Source organism: Asterias rubens, chromosome 1, assembly GCF_902459465.1.
Source record: "Asterias rubens chromosome 1, eAstRub1.3, whole genome shotgun sequence".
NCBI classification, from domain to species: domain Eukaryota; kingdom Metazoa; phylum Echinodermata; class Asteroidea; order Forcipulatida; family Asteriidae; genus Asterias; species Asterias rubens.
Genome location: NC_047062.1, coordinates 9,695,115 through 9,710,312, shown reverse-complemented (window position 1 = coordinate 9,710,312; position 15,198 = coordinate 9,695,115). Strand labels below are relative to the sequence as shown.

The 15,198-nt window shown below is 39.1% G+C and overlaps 2 protein-coding genes across 3 annotated transcripts in view; one reads left to right on the top strand and one right to left on the bottom strand.

The window, feature by feature from the left end:
* Positions 1–965: 965 nt before the first annotated feature.
* Positions 966–8,428, bottom strand: LOC117288934 (denticleless protein homolog). 2 transcript variants are annotated; one of them, XM_033769811.1, is made up of 10 exons: positions 8,242–8,428; positions 7,600–7,821; positions 6,875–7,123; positions 6,277–6,478; positions 6,001–6,104; positions 5,115–5,332; positions 4,751–4,840; positions 4,255–4,384; positions 2,716–3,857; positions 966–1,250 (listed from the first exon to the last, which is right to left on the bottom strand). In XM_033769811.1, exons 1-10 carry the CDS (start codon positions 8,423–8,425, stop codon positions 1,125–1,127), a joined length of 2,667 nt encoding a protein of 888 aa, XP_033625702.1. In that variant the 5' UTR covers positions 8,426–8,428; the 3' UTR covers positions 966–1,124. The 2 variants fall into 2 exon arrangements, with proteins under 2 accessions (XP_033625702.1, XP_033625709.1); XM_033769818.1 differs by having other exon boundaries at positions 8,379–8,409.
* Positions 8,429–8,756: 328 nt separating this feature from the next.
* Positions 8,757–15,198, top strand: part of LOC117296501 (integrator complex subunit 7-like) — a gene marked incomplete at its 5' end in the record, with an annotated part of 21,294 nt that continues 14,852 nt past the window's right edge. The window contains 5 exons of the mRNA XM_033779466.1: positions 8,757–8,874; positions 10,934–11,063; positions 11,689–11,835; positions 12,800–12,937; positions 13,919–14,165. Of these exons, the coding sequence (XP_033635357.1) occupies positions 8,757–8,874; positions 10,934–11,063; positions 11,689–11,835; positions 12,800–12,937; positions 13,919–14,165 (780 nt within the window). The remainder of the gene's footprint in view (positions 8,875–10,933; positions 11,064–11,688; positions 11,836–12,799; positions 12,938–13,918; positions 14,166–15,198) is intronic.

Sequence of the window (15,198 nt, the reverse complement as noted above, 5' to 3'; positions counted from 1 at the left end):
TCAAATCAAAAATTGGAGTAGGTCATCTTTGATTCAATAAGTACATGTAAAAATCATTTTCCATTACATAGATTCCTTAATACTAAATAGTGTAAAATTTTATCTATTTGATACTCTTTCCTAGCAAAGTTTGAAACAAGATGTCTTTGGATGTCAATGTTTTGATTGAATATCATGGGAATTCTGAAATAAACTAAAATAATCCAGGTACAAAATGTACAGACCTTTATATTTGGAAATGTTACGTCATTGGATGTTTTTGCACTGGAAAGGTATCAAACACAATTTGCATTGCACACTGTTTTAACGTGAGGTTAGCGAATCTATCTATTATCACAAATGTGAAATTCTGAACAATTCATGAGGAAAGATTACAATATGGGAAATTCCCTTTTTAAACAGGTTAAAAGTGAATAGGTAATTCTAGGAAATGCACATCATTGTTTTTTTCCTATCGGTATAATAAATTTCAACATCAGATTTGGTATAAACCTTCAAACTAAACATTTCATAACTTTTTGGTGAAAACTTGAAACAACATATTTGTTTTAAAATGCGATCATATAATCAGGCTAACTTTAATGGTGGCAATCAAAATAAGCAACAGTGATTTTGGCTCTGGAGGCTTTCAAGCACCTTTTTCCGCTAACTTTAAACAAACTTTTCAGGCGAGACTATTTCTCTGGTTGATTGGTATGGGAACAAACTTTGTAAACAGCGAGCTTTTAGATTGAACAATTAGTTTATTTTTGATTAGCACTCTTATACTTGTTACATCAAAAACAAATAATCATTTGGTTTCTGCTAAACCTTCACAATAATTTTGAATTGAACAAAGACAAATCGACTAGAGCATGAATTGAACATGCTACATCCAGATTGACTTGCCCTTTATGTTGGTGGTCTCACTATTTCGTCCATATCGTTTTACCTTTTTTTCGGGGGGGGGGGGGGGCACACACAACCATTCACTGCTGTGTAGCCACAGATCACACCCAAGTTTACAATACAACCTGGGAAATGGCAGCCGAGGGAAGGCCTTAACGCGAGGCAACTTATTTCAAATACCAGGGAAGCTGACTTGGAAATTTGTTAAATCCTCTACAATTCAACTTATTTTTTGCTCATCCAGAGTTGACCGTCGATCCCTTGGATAACACACTACTGTCTGAATAGGATCGCCTAACCTCTCTAGCATGTGGCCGGAAGTAGAAACAGATATTCTTAGTCGAGTTGTTGCAGTCTGTGGTCTGTAGAAAACCAAAGAATTACAAGAGTAAAAAATAAAGCAAAGAGACCCTTCAAATGTTTGTCAACAAAACTGAGGGGAAGAATCTCAAGTCTGTAGTCAGAAATAAAATTAAAGAAAGCTGAAATTAAAATAGTCGCGAACAGGTGAATGTGAACAAAACCCCTGAGAAAACAATTTCTGCGGTGACTATAAATGGTGACGGTTGAATTTGCTGAACTTTTCACAAGTTGTTTGATGTTGTTATTTGAATATTAGTGGATGCGAGTTAACTGAATGTTTCGAAAACCCCGGTTAAAATATTATTGTTTACATGAAAACCATATCAAAGCTTATTAATTATTCTGGGCCCTGAAATGGCCGTTAGTCAAAAAGTGAAAGCTTATCATCGTATTGGGAAGAGATAATTCATTTCTATCCTCTAGTGTTCAATAAACACACCATTCAATTTATGTTAGAAAATCAATAGGGACACCGCCAATATAGGGCTAGATAGCTCAGTTGGTAGAGCGCCGGCACGTTAATCCGGAGGTCGTTGGTTCGAATCCCACTCTAGTCAATTCTTTGTTCAACCCCAAAAACCATTTACAAATTTACCCAGTCAGTTTCCCTTGTGGTTTATATTGATATCTGAAACAAAAAGTCGCATCCCCTTAAGGTGATCACCTGGCTGCCGCTTCCCAGGTTGTATCGTAATTTGGGTGTGATCCCTGGCTACACGGCAGTTAACGGTTGTATGGCTTCTGACTGGCACCCCCGAACAAAGATATTGACAAAATAGGGACACCGCCAATATAGGGCTAGATAGCTCAGTTGGTAGAGCACCGGCACGTTAATCCGGAGGTCGTTGGTTCGAATCCCACTCAAGTCAATTCTTTGTTCAACCCCAAAAACCATTTACAAATTTACCCAGTCAGTTTCCCTTGTGGTTTATATTGATATCTGAAACAAAAAGTCGCATCCCCTTAAGGTGATCCCCTGGCTGCCGCTTCCCAGGTTGTATCGTAATTTGGGTGTGATCCCTGGCTACACGGCAGTTAACGGTTGTATGGCTTCTGACTGGCACCCCCGAACAAAGATATTGACAAAATAGGGACACCGCCAATATAGGGCTAGATAGCTGTTGGTAGAGCGCCGGCACGTTAATCCGGAGGTCGTTGGTTCGAATCCCACTCTAGTCAATTCTTTGTTCAACCCCAAAAACCATTTACAAATTTACCCAGTCAGTTTCCCTTGTGGTTTATATTGATAAAATCAATACTTGTCAGTTTTTTTCAATATTTACACAAGGCTTACTTTGATTGGTGCAAGCAATGGTGTATAGTCCAGACTTAGAAAGCTATTTTCTGCACAATAAAAGTATCAGATACTAGTAATTATTTTGACGGATTGAAATGGTTTGTACTTGTATATTGACAATGATTTTGTTTTTCTTCGGTAAAACCCATTGTGGTTGAACAAAGTACCTTTGGTGTTTGTTTCCCAAAGCCTGTCCCCTCTGGCGAACTACTCACTCCAACAGTTTGCCCAGCCACAATGTCACTCTCTGATACAGTAATGTTGCTTGCCGTTACATTACCAGTAGGGTGTCTATGATTTCCAGAGCAACTGCACGTGCATAACTGATGCTGAGCGTGGCTTGTAAGAAAGTCCCTGCCTCTCCCAACTGTTCTAGCCTTCTTCACTTTGTTAGTCTCCAACTCAAGGACTTTCCTCTTGCCGGATCTCGGTGAAGTACCACCATCTTGAATTGAGAGGGTTGAAGTTACTGGAGATGAAGTTTGAACCGATTGTTTTCTCTCGATTTTGCATTTGTGAGCTGAGACTTGAAGTTGAGATTGTTCTTGGCACAAAGTTTTTAGTAAGCTCTGATCTGTGAACGAGTTGGCAGTTCGATGCTGGAGTGTGGAACTTTGGCAATGTAGTTGATTCTTTCTTGACATTTTCAATAGTGGCTCATTGTGGCTGTCCGTCTCCTGAAGCGGATCTGAGGTTCCACTTTGTTTCTCTTGTGAAGTCTCTGGGGTTTCATGAGTTTCCACAGTGCTCTTATTTGAAGATTTTTCTGCCAAAATGATTGTTTTCTTTCGGCTCACAACTTCTGCACCTTCTGTAGGCATGTGGTCTTTCCTAATCGAACTATCTTTGTTCAGAGTTGAGCTGTTTTCATTTCTGGATGAATTTTCCTTAGTACCACGACCTGAAGTTACTTTAGCGTCATTCTTGACGATAGTTTGTTTTGCAACACTAGCACCTACAATTCTGTTTCGACTTGTGCTTTGAGCGACACTTGGTCCTACGATTCTTTCTAGGGTCCCCACTTGGGTTCGTTCATGGGTCATCTGTGATAATGGTTTCAGCGTTACAAATTTAGTTAGGGTTTGAGAGCTTTTAGTGACCGGTGATCTTGGGCTAGATTTAGGGCTATTCTTGAGCCAATCTGATATTGAAGAATGTCTTCTCTGTGGGGGGTTGGGAGTTACTGGAGATGATGGAGCAGACGCTGATCTGAATTCTTCTTTATTTGACTTCACTCTGGTCTGAGGAGGGGGTGTGCCCTGTCTAGTAGGAGGTTCATTGCTCTTAGCTGGTGGTAGGTTTTCTTTCACTGAAAAAAAGAGAGAGAAAAAACACATTTTCGTTTATCCTAAAAAAACACAAGTTTCAGGTTAGTTAACTTTAATAAAGCTGGATGTCTTTTAAGCAAAGTCTAAGGAAACAATGCATTTTCTGAATATAAAAACCTGTTTTTACACTCTAATAGCAAGGTGGTATTCTTCTCTTTTCACCCAACGTGAGCTGAACTTGGACAAAACTGCAGCCTTACAAATAAGAGGTTTGTGCTCGGGTTCAAGTCTGTTTGTGTGATCTTGTTTACTAAAGCTGCCTGCCTATGGTAAAGAAGAGGGGGTATGAGTACGATTGACTAAAGTTGCCTATTGTATTTTAGGAAAGGGTTCAATGAGATGATTTAGCAAACTCTACTCCATTTGTATAAAACTCACTTTGGATTTTTAGTTTTGATTGTTCTGCATGTCCAATGAGTCGATTTGGAGCTCCATTGGAAGAGGTTGAATCATCAGATTTGAGTAATCTCCAGATTCGAACGGAAGCGTCGTCAGCACCAGTCACAGCCTGTCGTATCAAAATGTTTCAAACATTTGTAAGTGAACAAATTTAATGAAAAGGAACTGGTTTAGGAATTTGTTTTCTTCAATTTTGGATTGTTGGGTGATGTTCGTATATCTTGTAAAAACTGAAGATCGTTTTAGTTTATTTGTAATATAAAAACAACTTGATTGTGTTTAAGAAATGCAAATAGTGTGTGGTAGAAAGATACCAGTAGATTGGAATTAGGTTAAATTTGCCTTTGTTAGAAGCCACTAAAGGCATTTACGTACAAGTCACTTGTATCCGCTATGCAAGTCTTTGAAATGATATATGTATTATGGTAAAAACAACAAGAACATTCTTTGAAGTTGGCATTTGTGAATGAGTTACCTTTGGGAAATCATCCTTTGCCCATGTAACCATAGTAACCTCATCTTCATGACCACAAAGGGTGACAGGTGGACAGTGTGGTTGATGGACCTATGAGAAAAACAAACAGACAAACAGAAACTTCTATAAATAAACAGAATTAACTCTAACCGTATTTTTTTTTAGAGACCCCCTAAAGCCTCAAAAGTTTTTACCTTTTGATAACTCAAAAAACGTTTGTATGGACTCTGAAAGATTGCCTGCATGCATGCATCAGATTTTGAGAGTACACCATGAACCCTTCAATATGTCTCCATTTTGCCTCATCTGAATGCGTTCAATCTTCCTAAAAACCCAATAATAATCCCATCCCTTCTTTACTTACATTCCAAATGTAAGCCTTCCCGTCACCGGACCCACTCAGCAGGAGACCGTCATCTCGCGAGAGGGCGCTCTTGACATAAAACGATGAGTTTTGATGGCCAGAATAAGTTGCTATTGGCTGCGTCTGTAGCCCTAGGGTACTGTGACGATAGATGATGTCATCCATGCAGCTGGCGTAGAACTCGCTTCTCGTGGAGTTGAACACAAGACTTGAAAAACCTATGAAATGATTAGAATTTAGTATTAATTTATGCAAGATGAAATTATTTAGGTTTTCATCTTTACACCAATGTGTCACATTGGTCGAGGTCAGATAGTGTAGACTGTGCACATTTCATGAGCAGCGAAAATGAGAAAACAAGTTGAACCAAGACTACATTTATGATGGAAATCAAATATTAAATATAAACAAATTTCTTGAAGATTATATAAACATATTCCTTGTTCAACCAGAAGTTATATCAAATTCACTTAGTCAGTTTTTCTTATGGTTTATTATTGACATTTGAAATAAATTTAAGTTACATCCCCGAAAGGTGATCCCTCTCCCTTACCAGATTGTATCGTAAACTTTGGAGTGATCCCGTGTTAAACAGGTTGAATGGCTTCTGACTGGCACCCCAAGCAAAGATATTGACAAAATAGGGACACCATTAACATAGGGCTCGATAGCTCAGTTGGTAGAGCGCAGGCAAGTCCTGCTCTAGCAAATTTTTGTTTTCCAACCTAAAATTATTTTTTTATTTAATCAAACTTATATTTTTTAATTTTATTATTGATGTCCAACAGCGGATAGCCGCCACTTACAGGAATCATTAAAAACTATGTATAAACATGTATAAATATCTAACAAGTCCTAGACAGATTTTAAGAGAATGTATTTTTACCTCCATTTTTGTTGCTCGTTCCTGCATAAGGATAAACCAGGCATGGGCTTGGAGCTCGCTTCATTCCTTTGTTGTATTTTCTCAAATCCCAGACCTTGATTGTACTGTAAAAAAAAACAAAAAAACATTAGAGTTATATACAAGAACTAGAGCGCCTACTGGTGATGCTTCTTGCACAAACGCGACGGGATCCCATCTCTGCGCTGTTTGAATGTTTTTACTTAACCAATATTAAAAAAAAAAAAAAATAGTATGTCACTTGCAAACGTTCCTCACCTATCTGTTGCTCCAGCTGAAAACAGTGACATATCGTCCTGAAAGTTAACGACCGTGACACTGGACAAGCTGTCACCCCTGACCAGGACAGAGGGAGACAGTCGGCTGCGTTTTCTAGTTGGAATATTTCTCTGCTTGGCTACTTCAGCATGGGCTTCTTTTATAATGTTCACTGCAGTGTGATGAGAAACACTGCTACCTCCTGGGATAATGAAGACAACAAACAATTCTTATCGGACATTACAATATTTGATATTACACTACAAAAAAATACATATAATGAACTCTGGCTGATGGTCCAATGCTTTATTCAGGAACTGGGCACTGCTTCATAAAAAGTTTAAAAACATAAAAACTGATTGCTTAGCAAAAACATTTTACCAGCCCGAATGCCATAACATGTTTGTTACTTGTGACTGGTACACCCTGCTTATTTTTTTTCTCAGCAAATGAGTTTGTTAAGCATGTTTGTCTGCTTGATGAATGATAGTAATTTATCTTGGAAGTGAGAATGGCTATTTTGCTCATCCTTCAAGGTTTTTGACCTTCAAAGATAAATAAGAGACAATTTGGAAATAATCTTTTGTTTGACAATCACCTCTGTTATTACACCTGGTGTCCCACACTAAGATGTTGCCATCCCTGGCCCCTGTAGCAAAGACGTGACAATCTCCAGGACGGAAACACACCGACTTCAAGCTGCAGCTGTGCCCCATGAAGACGCCGAGGGCTTTACCTGTCGCTACATCCCACAGGACTGCCATCTGATCCCCTGATGCAGTCACTAAATGGTTCTTGCCATCAGCCCAGGCCACATCAAACACTGCGTTCCTGTGCGCTCGAAAAACTGCCAGACAAATTGGAACACAAATTGAACGTCATGAAACAACTACATCATAAAACAACATTATCAATCATTAACAATTGCTTGTAACAGATTTGTTTAAACAACACATTCAGTTTAAGTGTGTCTGTGATTGAACATTTTTGCCAGATATTATATATTTATGCAAACATACTTGAAAACTTGTTTTGTGCTGAAATATTTGAAACTCATTGTAGGCCCACTTCTTCTTCTTCTTCCTTTAAAGTGCTGCTTCAGAAAATTTGAAGATTACCGCACTGTGGCTGGGCGCACGCGTGAAACCATGGGACCGTAAGCCAATCAGGTGCAAAATATACATGGTGCAAGTAAAAACTGGCCAGCAAGATTACTGACTAGGTGAGACCCTCAGCATCTCTCTCTCTCTCTTTCAGACAGACATGGCATGGTGTCTTACAAATGGCCATTATTATTATTACTACTATTTCCTATATTTTTACCTTTGACAACTTTGGCAGCTTGAGAGGTATCAATAAGGGTAACAAACCCATCTTCATCAACCACAGCAAGAAGATGAGAATTTGCCGTCATCTTAGAGAAGCTACAGGCGAATGGAGGAACCTGCTCCACTTGATTCTCCGCTTCAAATATGTATTGGTCTTCTGGGTAGGAACCGAGAAGTAAGGTTTTGTCGTGCAGGTATCGCCAAACGTCATGATGTCCTTGAATTGAAATAGAAAATTGGGAAATGATGCTGTAAATCCAACTAGTGCAACATTTTCATTTATTTATTTATTGTGGGAAAAAAAACAGATCGGAAAAATTTCTGTATCCTAAATCCTGCCACCACTTATTCATTTGTTATGAAAAATTCATATATAAACTTAATAAAAGTTAAAATAATGAGATATGGGTGGCAGGCACAATACGGAAAATACAGACAATTTGCCGTAAGCGTAATCTACACAGGAATTCAGAGTTTACTCTTAAAAGTTTAATTAAACGAGCCTAATCTAAATCTGATTAAATGTGAAACTTTATTTAAAATATAACAACACATCATAAATAAACTTAAAAAAAAAAAAAGCAGGATTGAAATTGAAGATGAAATAAAATGCCGGTCAACAATTAATTAGGCCTACCTGCTGTTGTTAGTTGCCATGGTATATTTGACCCATAAACAGGCTTGACTCTTGTCCAAGAAAACACCATTTCAATTTCTGAAGTTAAAACATGCAAATTTACAATACAATGGAAGTTTATAATAAAGGAACAGTACAGAGCAGCACAGCAGACGCCAAGGAATGCAGCACACTCTCCAGACATTAAAATTTGGCGCGCCGGTCCCTTGGAGTCGCGGGAAAATTGACCTCGTTCATAAACTGTAACCTATTTAAAGTAAAATTTCCAATTTCCAATACATTAATTATAAATACAATATTTTATTATAAATTAACTACAATTAATTGTTTTTACCTGTATAATATGGTTATAATTATGCAAAAAATTTTATATTCTAAGAATTTTAAGTAACAATGATGTTGAAAAATCGCAAAAATGCTATTCACCTGACGGTCGCTTGGTGGCGCTAGGCATCAAAACTATGTTTTTCTTTCGGTTTTGCCGTCAGCGCGTGTATGTGAACTGAAATTAATTTTTCCTCTCGGACGATTTTTTCGTTCGGGTCGTAATGAAGTTGTCTGTAATGCCAAGTGAGACTGGGTATGGAGAGCAAGAACAAGATGCTAATACAGCCTTGCTGGAACTCGATAAAGGTGAGTTGCCGTTCTAAAAAATATAGTGTGGCCGATGAATGCATATTTTAATAATAATAAATACCTTGGACGGTTTCAATTCAAGTCTCTGATTGGTCAAAACCCGGTCACGTGTAGCTAGGAGTGTTAACGGTGGTATAAAGACCGGCTTTGGAAAATAGCGAATAAGTGGCCACTAAATCAGCATACATTGTGTAAACCTTGCGCGTTGCACTGTATCGCACGCTTATTTATATCCCTGTTGTTAGTTTCATCGCAACTTCGCGCACTTACGCGTACGCGCGCTGAAAATGTATCAATTTTGAGTGCGCGCGTGTAATAATGTGCGCGCGTATAAACTGACGCCGAACTCATGCGCGCGTTTTAATGCACAAGGAACAGCTATCGTCCAATCATTTGCCTCCTTTGACCCCAGTGAAGGCGCTGAACAGATCATCTCTTTATAAATAGTCACTGGTCTCAAAGATCAGTAATGTGATTAAGACACGAAAGAGATGGGAACCATCAAAAGCTCAAATATGGCCCCTGAACATAACTGGAAGTACCGCCAAAAGAAAAGTCACAAAATTTGGACAATTCTAGCCGTTTAATTCGCTAAAAAGGTATTTATTAATGGGAATAACAGTGTTCGTACCCGGTCTTCACTGCGTGGTAATGACCTTGGTTGGTGGCTGGCTCGGTCCATTAACAGCGCCAGCCACCAACCCGGTCATTACCACGCAGTGAAGACCGGGTACTCGCAGTGTTATTCCCTAAATAATAATATTGATTGGGCATGGCGCAGGCCAGTGAGAACCCAACCATTCTCTTTTGCACAGCAGTGGGGGGGGGGGGGGTGGGTGTTTGCGGGACGGTAAATATTACGATTTCCGTATCATTCTTAAATGTAAAATATGTATCAATGTAAAGCTGAAAATTATAGCTAGTGATTTAAAGTCATAATAAGCTAATAATTTTTTAAGAAAAGACAAAGTCAACAGCCTGAAAAGCCTGTAAAAATTCTACATTCAAACAATTCACTTTCAGGGTAACATTCTCCTCAACTTTTCATCACTGGCTTCTTCAGGCAATGCTTTCCAGCTACCGTGGCGTCATCCTCAAAGGTGTTTGTAGCTTTAATCACAGCATTGGAGCCTATTCTAGCCAGCATCTACTTCAAATGGGCTGTTTGATTGATTGGCCAGTTTTACTTATATTTTCCAACCCGCTGCGCTACGCTAGCCCTAGTTGCGATAACGTAACCCTCCTCCCAACGGCCGCTAGGCCGGAGGTTTACACGATTCTTTTGATTGGCAAATGACAATCTGGTCTTACACATAATTTTGACAGCTAGTCACCAGATTTGCCCCATTTTTACCACTTTTAGAAATCATGACACAAATTCTAAGGGCACCAACTTAATCCTCAATATCTAATGAACACTCAAAACACCATTGAGAAAATATTTTTGAAGAAAAAGGACAAAAACTTACCAGATCCCGGAGCGAATTCCTAGGTTTATATTGGTTATAAAAAAAACCTGACATCGACGGACAAACCACTGCGCAGATGGATTAGTCTTAACCCAGACTAGTTGTGATAACATAACCCTCTTCCCGAAGGCAAAGCTGGAGGGTTACGAGATTCCCTCGAGCGGTAAACGACAATCTGGTACAACACATAAATTTTAGCATGTTTGTCTGCTTGATGATTGAAAATAATTTATCTTGGAAGTGAGAATGGCTATTTTGCTCATCCTTCATGGTGTTTGACCTTCAAAGATAAATAAGAGACAATTTGGAAATAATCTTTTGTTTGACAACCACCTCTGTTATTACACCTGGTGTCCCACACTAATATGTTGCCATCCCTGGCCACTGTAGCAAAGGCGTGACAATCTCCAGGACGGAAACACACCGCTAATCACCAGATTTTCCCTTTTTTTACTACTTTCAAAAATCATGACACAAATTCTTAATAAAATTATATACAAGAAAAAGAGAAGATTTATATTGTATTTGCAAGAAAGGGGGCTCTTTTGATGCGGGTGTAAAGATTCAGTTTCTGTTTCCTTTTGAAGGTCTACGTTCCCAGAAAGTTGGTGAGCAATGTGAGGCCATAGTTCGCTTCCCTCGACTATTTGAGAAGTACCCATTCCCAATTCTCATCAATTCAGCTTTCTTGAAGCTTGCTGACGTCTTCAGAGATGGGTAAGTATGCACAATAGAGAGATTTTGTTCATTCCTAAGAATGTTGTACAATAACTGCAAAAAATCATGTATACGGTTTGGAGCATGTATTCTGTCCTTTCTATCGGAGAAATGAAGCATAGCACGGTAGGAGCACAGTCCAAGTGATACAAGCCAGCCAGTAAACTGACTGCCCGAACAGAGCTTTCTCTGAACTTGTTCTGGATGTTTACAAATGTCAGCCGTAGCCCAGTTTGAACAAGTTTGGGGTGAATTACATGTAGGCCAATAGTTACTGCACAAGGTGAATATATAACAGCCAGCCAGTCGACTGGTGGTTGCCCAAAAAGAGCTTTCTCTCTAAGGTCATACTAGAAAGGGCTTTTGATTTGTAACAAGTTCGATCAAAACTATTTTTTTAGAGCCTCTTTCATAATACTTGTAGCAATTTACTGTCCATTCAAACTAATTTACCTATACAGGTTGTGTGTAGTAGACAGAACACTAGGTTCAGTGTACCAGTGTGGATGATATTGAATGGTCAGACACTTAAGAGGGTTTATGTGGAGTTGGTAGTTTTTACTTAAAAATAACACTATTAAAATGGAAGATTAAAAAGTTTTGATTTGTACTGATTTATTTGTAGGAGTAATTTCTTACGTCTGTGTGTGGTGAGAGTGGCACAGCAGAGTCGTCTTCACCTGGATAAGATCCTGAATGTAGATGAGTTTGTCCGAAGAATCTTCATTGTGATTTACAGTAATGACCCAGTCGCTAGAGCAATCACACTAAGGTACGCTTTAACCTACAAGTAGACTTTGCCCTTGACAGCGTCTTCTATTTGTCTAGCTATGGGCAAGTTCAAGTGTGCACCTGGGTTGACTAAAGGTTGACCATTTTGCCTTGAACCCAGGCTGGTTGACCATTAGTGGACTACCGCGGTCAACCATTTGGAACCATCCCATGGTCCCAATAGCCTGTTCCTTGCTAACATTTGTAAAGCCCAGAGGGGAACCAGTGACATTTAAGCGAAAACGCAGAAGGCAATGTAGGAGTGTTAAATACCGTGGTACCGATAGTTGACAAGGCTCCCAAACAATTCATTTAAGTGAGTGGTTCACTGTGCATGTACGTTGCTGGTCAGTAGTCTACTAAATGTGCACACTTGAACTTGCTCAACGTCACTCCACTGCAGGTGGAAAGTTCCTTCATAGAATCTCCATTCCTCCTCTCAATGGCTCAAATTTGGGAGAACAACTTAGCCTGCAGGAGTTGATCTGTTGTGGCATTACTGGTCAGGTACTAAAATTACAGGAATGTTGGGTATTTCAATGAAGTTAATCATCATCATGATCATCATCATCATCATCAACATTTATTTCCTCATGGATAAGCACTTTAGAAAAAACAGAACAATTGATACAAGAAAACTGATTAGTGGATGCATTACACAAGAAGCCAAAGCTTATAAACGGAATACTTTAAACACAACAAATAATATATTTTAATAGTTCTGTGCACTGACGTGATCTTCTTAAGCCCGGTTCAGACTTCCTGCGAATGCGAATGCGATACGAATGTTGACGTCACAAATTCGCAAAGAATAATTAGCAGCAGTTCAACTCCGCTCAACTCACTTGCGAATATCGGTGCAAAAGGAGGGTTGTGTCGATAAATTCATGTCAAATTCGCTTCGCATTAATTGGCATTGGCAGGAAGTATGAACCGGGCTCAACATTATGACTTTTTGTTCACAGAGTGTTGGGGAGTATTGCTGGTATTATAGCTGAGAAGAAGGATGTTCATCACAGTATCCACAATGGCCTGGATTCACATGATAGAGTTGAGCTAGAGTCAGCAATCTACGCAGCTTCCTGCTTCTCAGCGCAATCCAGGTAATCTTATTTGTTAACCTTCAATGCCTGAAGGTTGTCGTTGTTGTTGTTGTTTTTTAAATGGACCCATGGTTCTGCCCAGGATTTCTTTAGTGGTGGAAAACCAAATTCCCTAGATCATAAAAAAAAAGACTCAAACCAAAGTACTCAAAACTATGGTTTTGGATACCAATTTTTTTACTGGTAAATATTAAATTTTACATTTTATTGAAAACCTTTGAAAGGACATTTCAGGTTTAATTTATAAATTTGGAAAATGTGTGGTGGTCGTAAAACAAAGGAAATTCTGCCAGCGGTGGTTGGAAAATCCTGCTTGCCGGGCAAGTTTTCGGTCACCAACCATTGTGGGCAGAACACCAACATGAAATGATCACACGGATGCTGAGGTCGCCTGCATGTTTTTACAAACACAGAACAGCTATCTTCCAAAAATTTGTCTCTTTTGGCCTCATTTTTTTTGCCTAAGTGAGCGCTTTTTGAGAGTGTGATGTCATATGCAAGGGATCTTTTGGTATAGAATCACAGTGTACTGAAGATTGGCCATAGAGACACGTAATAGACAGGCTGGTGATATATCATGCTACAATGCTATAGGGTGATATTGTATGATATACCAAAGGTATTACAGACCTTGCTACAAAGGCAACTGAGATTCAGTGGGCCCTGTAGGAGTATGGCACTACTACTATAGTTTTACTCTAAGTGTCGAAACACGCTTGAAAATCAAGAGAGCTTCCTCTGGCAACAATTGTGGAAACTCTTGATCACGAATCAATCAATTGCATATATCTGGGTGGGTTCCAATCCCACCTGAGTGGCATGTGGAAATATATTTTGCAGGACTTGGAAAGCACTGAATACACAGATTGAGATTTATTGTCATACAATAGTTTGAGGGTAAAAGGAAAAATAACTTAATTCTTCAGCCTTGATGCAATTATTACATGATTTGAAATTTGTTTTGATTCTTTTATTTTGAAGGACTTTTGCTTCTGGAATCTGTCACAAACTAGCAGATCTTATACAGGGCCTGTCGACACCGACAGAGATTAAACTCAAGCTTATTCCAATCTTCAAGCATATGCATCATGACACACAGTCTACTGTGTTTGTGCGTCAGCTATGCCTCGACCTACTGCCATCTTACCCTGCTAAGAGCTTTCTCACTGTCTCCCTACGTACGCTATCCCAGCTAGCTGCTGCTTCATTGGTCAACATACCTGATCAGGTGGGTAAACTAGCCAATCAGTTCCTGTGTTACTTTGAGGTTCAAAATCCAAACCAAAGAATATCTAAAACAGTGGTTGCAAACAATTTGTGTTAAAATGATCATATTGACTGGAAGCGGTTGCAAATCTTTTTATCAACTCCACCAATAAAGTCTTACTCATAGTAAATGTCTTTTCCTGAATTTATAAATAGCAGTAAAACAGTCAAAAACAATATACAATATACAGGTATATAGTAATTTGGCTGGTAATCTAATTGTGCTAAGTAAGGTTTTTGCTGTACTAAATAATTTTGTTCTGTTGAACAGCTTTTTGAATTGGGCCCTAGACTATTTGAGGAAAATTGTCCTTAGTTTTACTAGCCAGCGGCCGTGTGATAGTGCATTGTTTACTGTGTGATAGTCCGACCACTATCACACGGCGTGCAGTACCCAGACGTCTTTTTAACCACCTCGAACCCAATCAGTTGTGCATCTGTGTATCTGAAATGCGCGTAGGAACGTTACGTGTACGAAGATGATAAATAGTCTGTTGGGGTGTTATAAAACAAATATTGACTGCTTTAACTCGTGCTACGGATAAAACTACGACTCCCTCGGTGGATCCCCGGACCACTCCATTTTCCCTCGGTTGCGCCGTGGGAAAATAGGGGATCACCTCGGGAGTCGTAGTTTTAACCATAGCACCCGAAGCAGTCAATATTCATACAATATAACTGGGCAGCAGACCGAAGTTATCTCTTTCATGGGCCAACTGCTTGCTAGCAACCTTCCTGAAAAAAATAGTAAAAATCGAAATAGAAAGATCACACGACCACACAGTTTACAGAATGGGACAGAAGACTCTTGAGGGTGCTTTTGTGACATTTTTTTGGGAGTGTCACCATTTCCACAAAAAACAAAAAATGGGACAATCATTTAAATAATGGGTTGTGTATTAGACTTCTGAGGATTTCGGCCATGTTTTAATACCAATCTGAAATTATGACGACAATCAAAAGACTGTTAAACGGCTGTCTGTCTTCATTGGAAT

What these genes read in the sequence shown, in the direction of transcription:
- LOC117288934 (XM_033769811.1), bottom strand. Translation starts at nt 8,425, where the DNA reads ATGTCTGGAGAGTGTGCTGCATTCCTTGGCGTCTGCTGTGCTGCTCTG. An exon ending in ATGGCAACTAACAACAGCAG is followed by an intron (nt 7,822 to 8,241) that starts GTAGGCCTAATT and finishes TTTCAATTCAAG; the next exon opens with GACATCATGACGTTTGGCGA. An exon ending in TCAGCTGGAGCAACAGATAG is followed by an intron (nt 6,105 to 6,276) that starts GTGAGGAACGTT and finishes TTTTTTTTACAG; the next exon opens with TACAATCAAGGTCTGGGATT.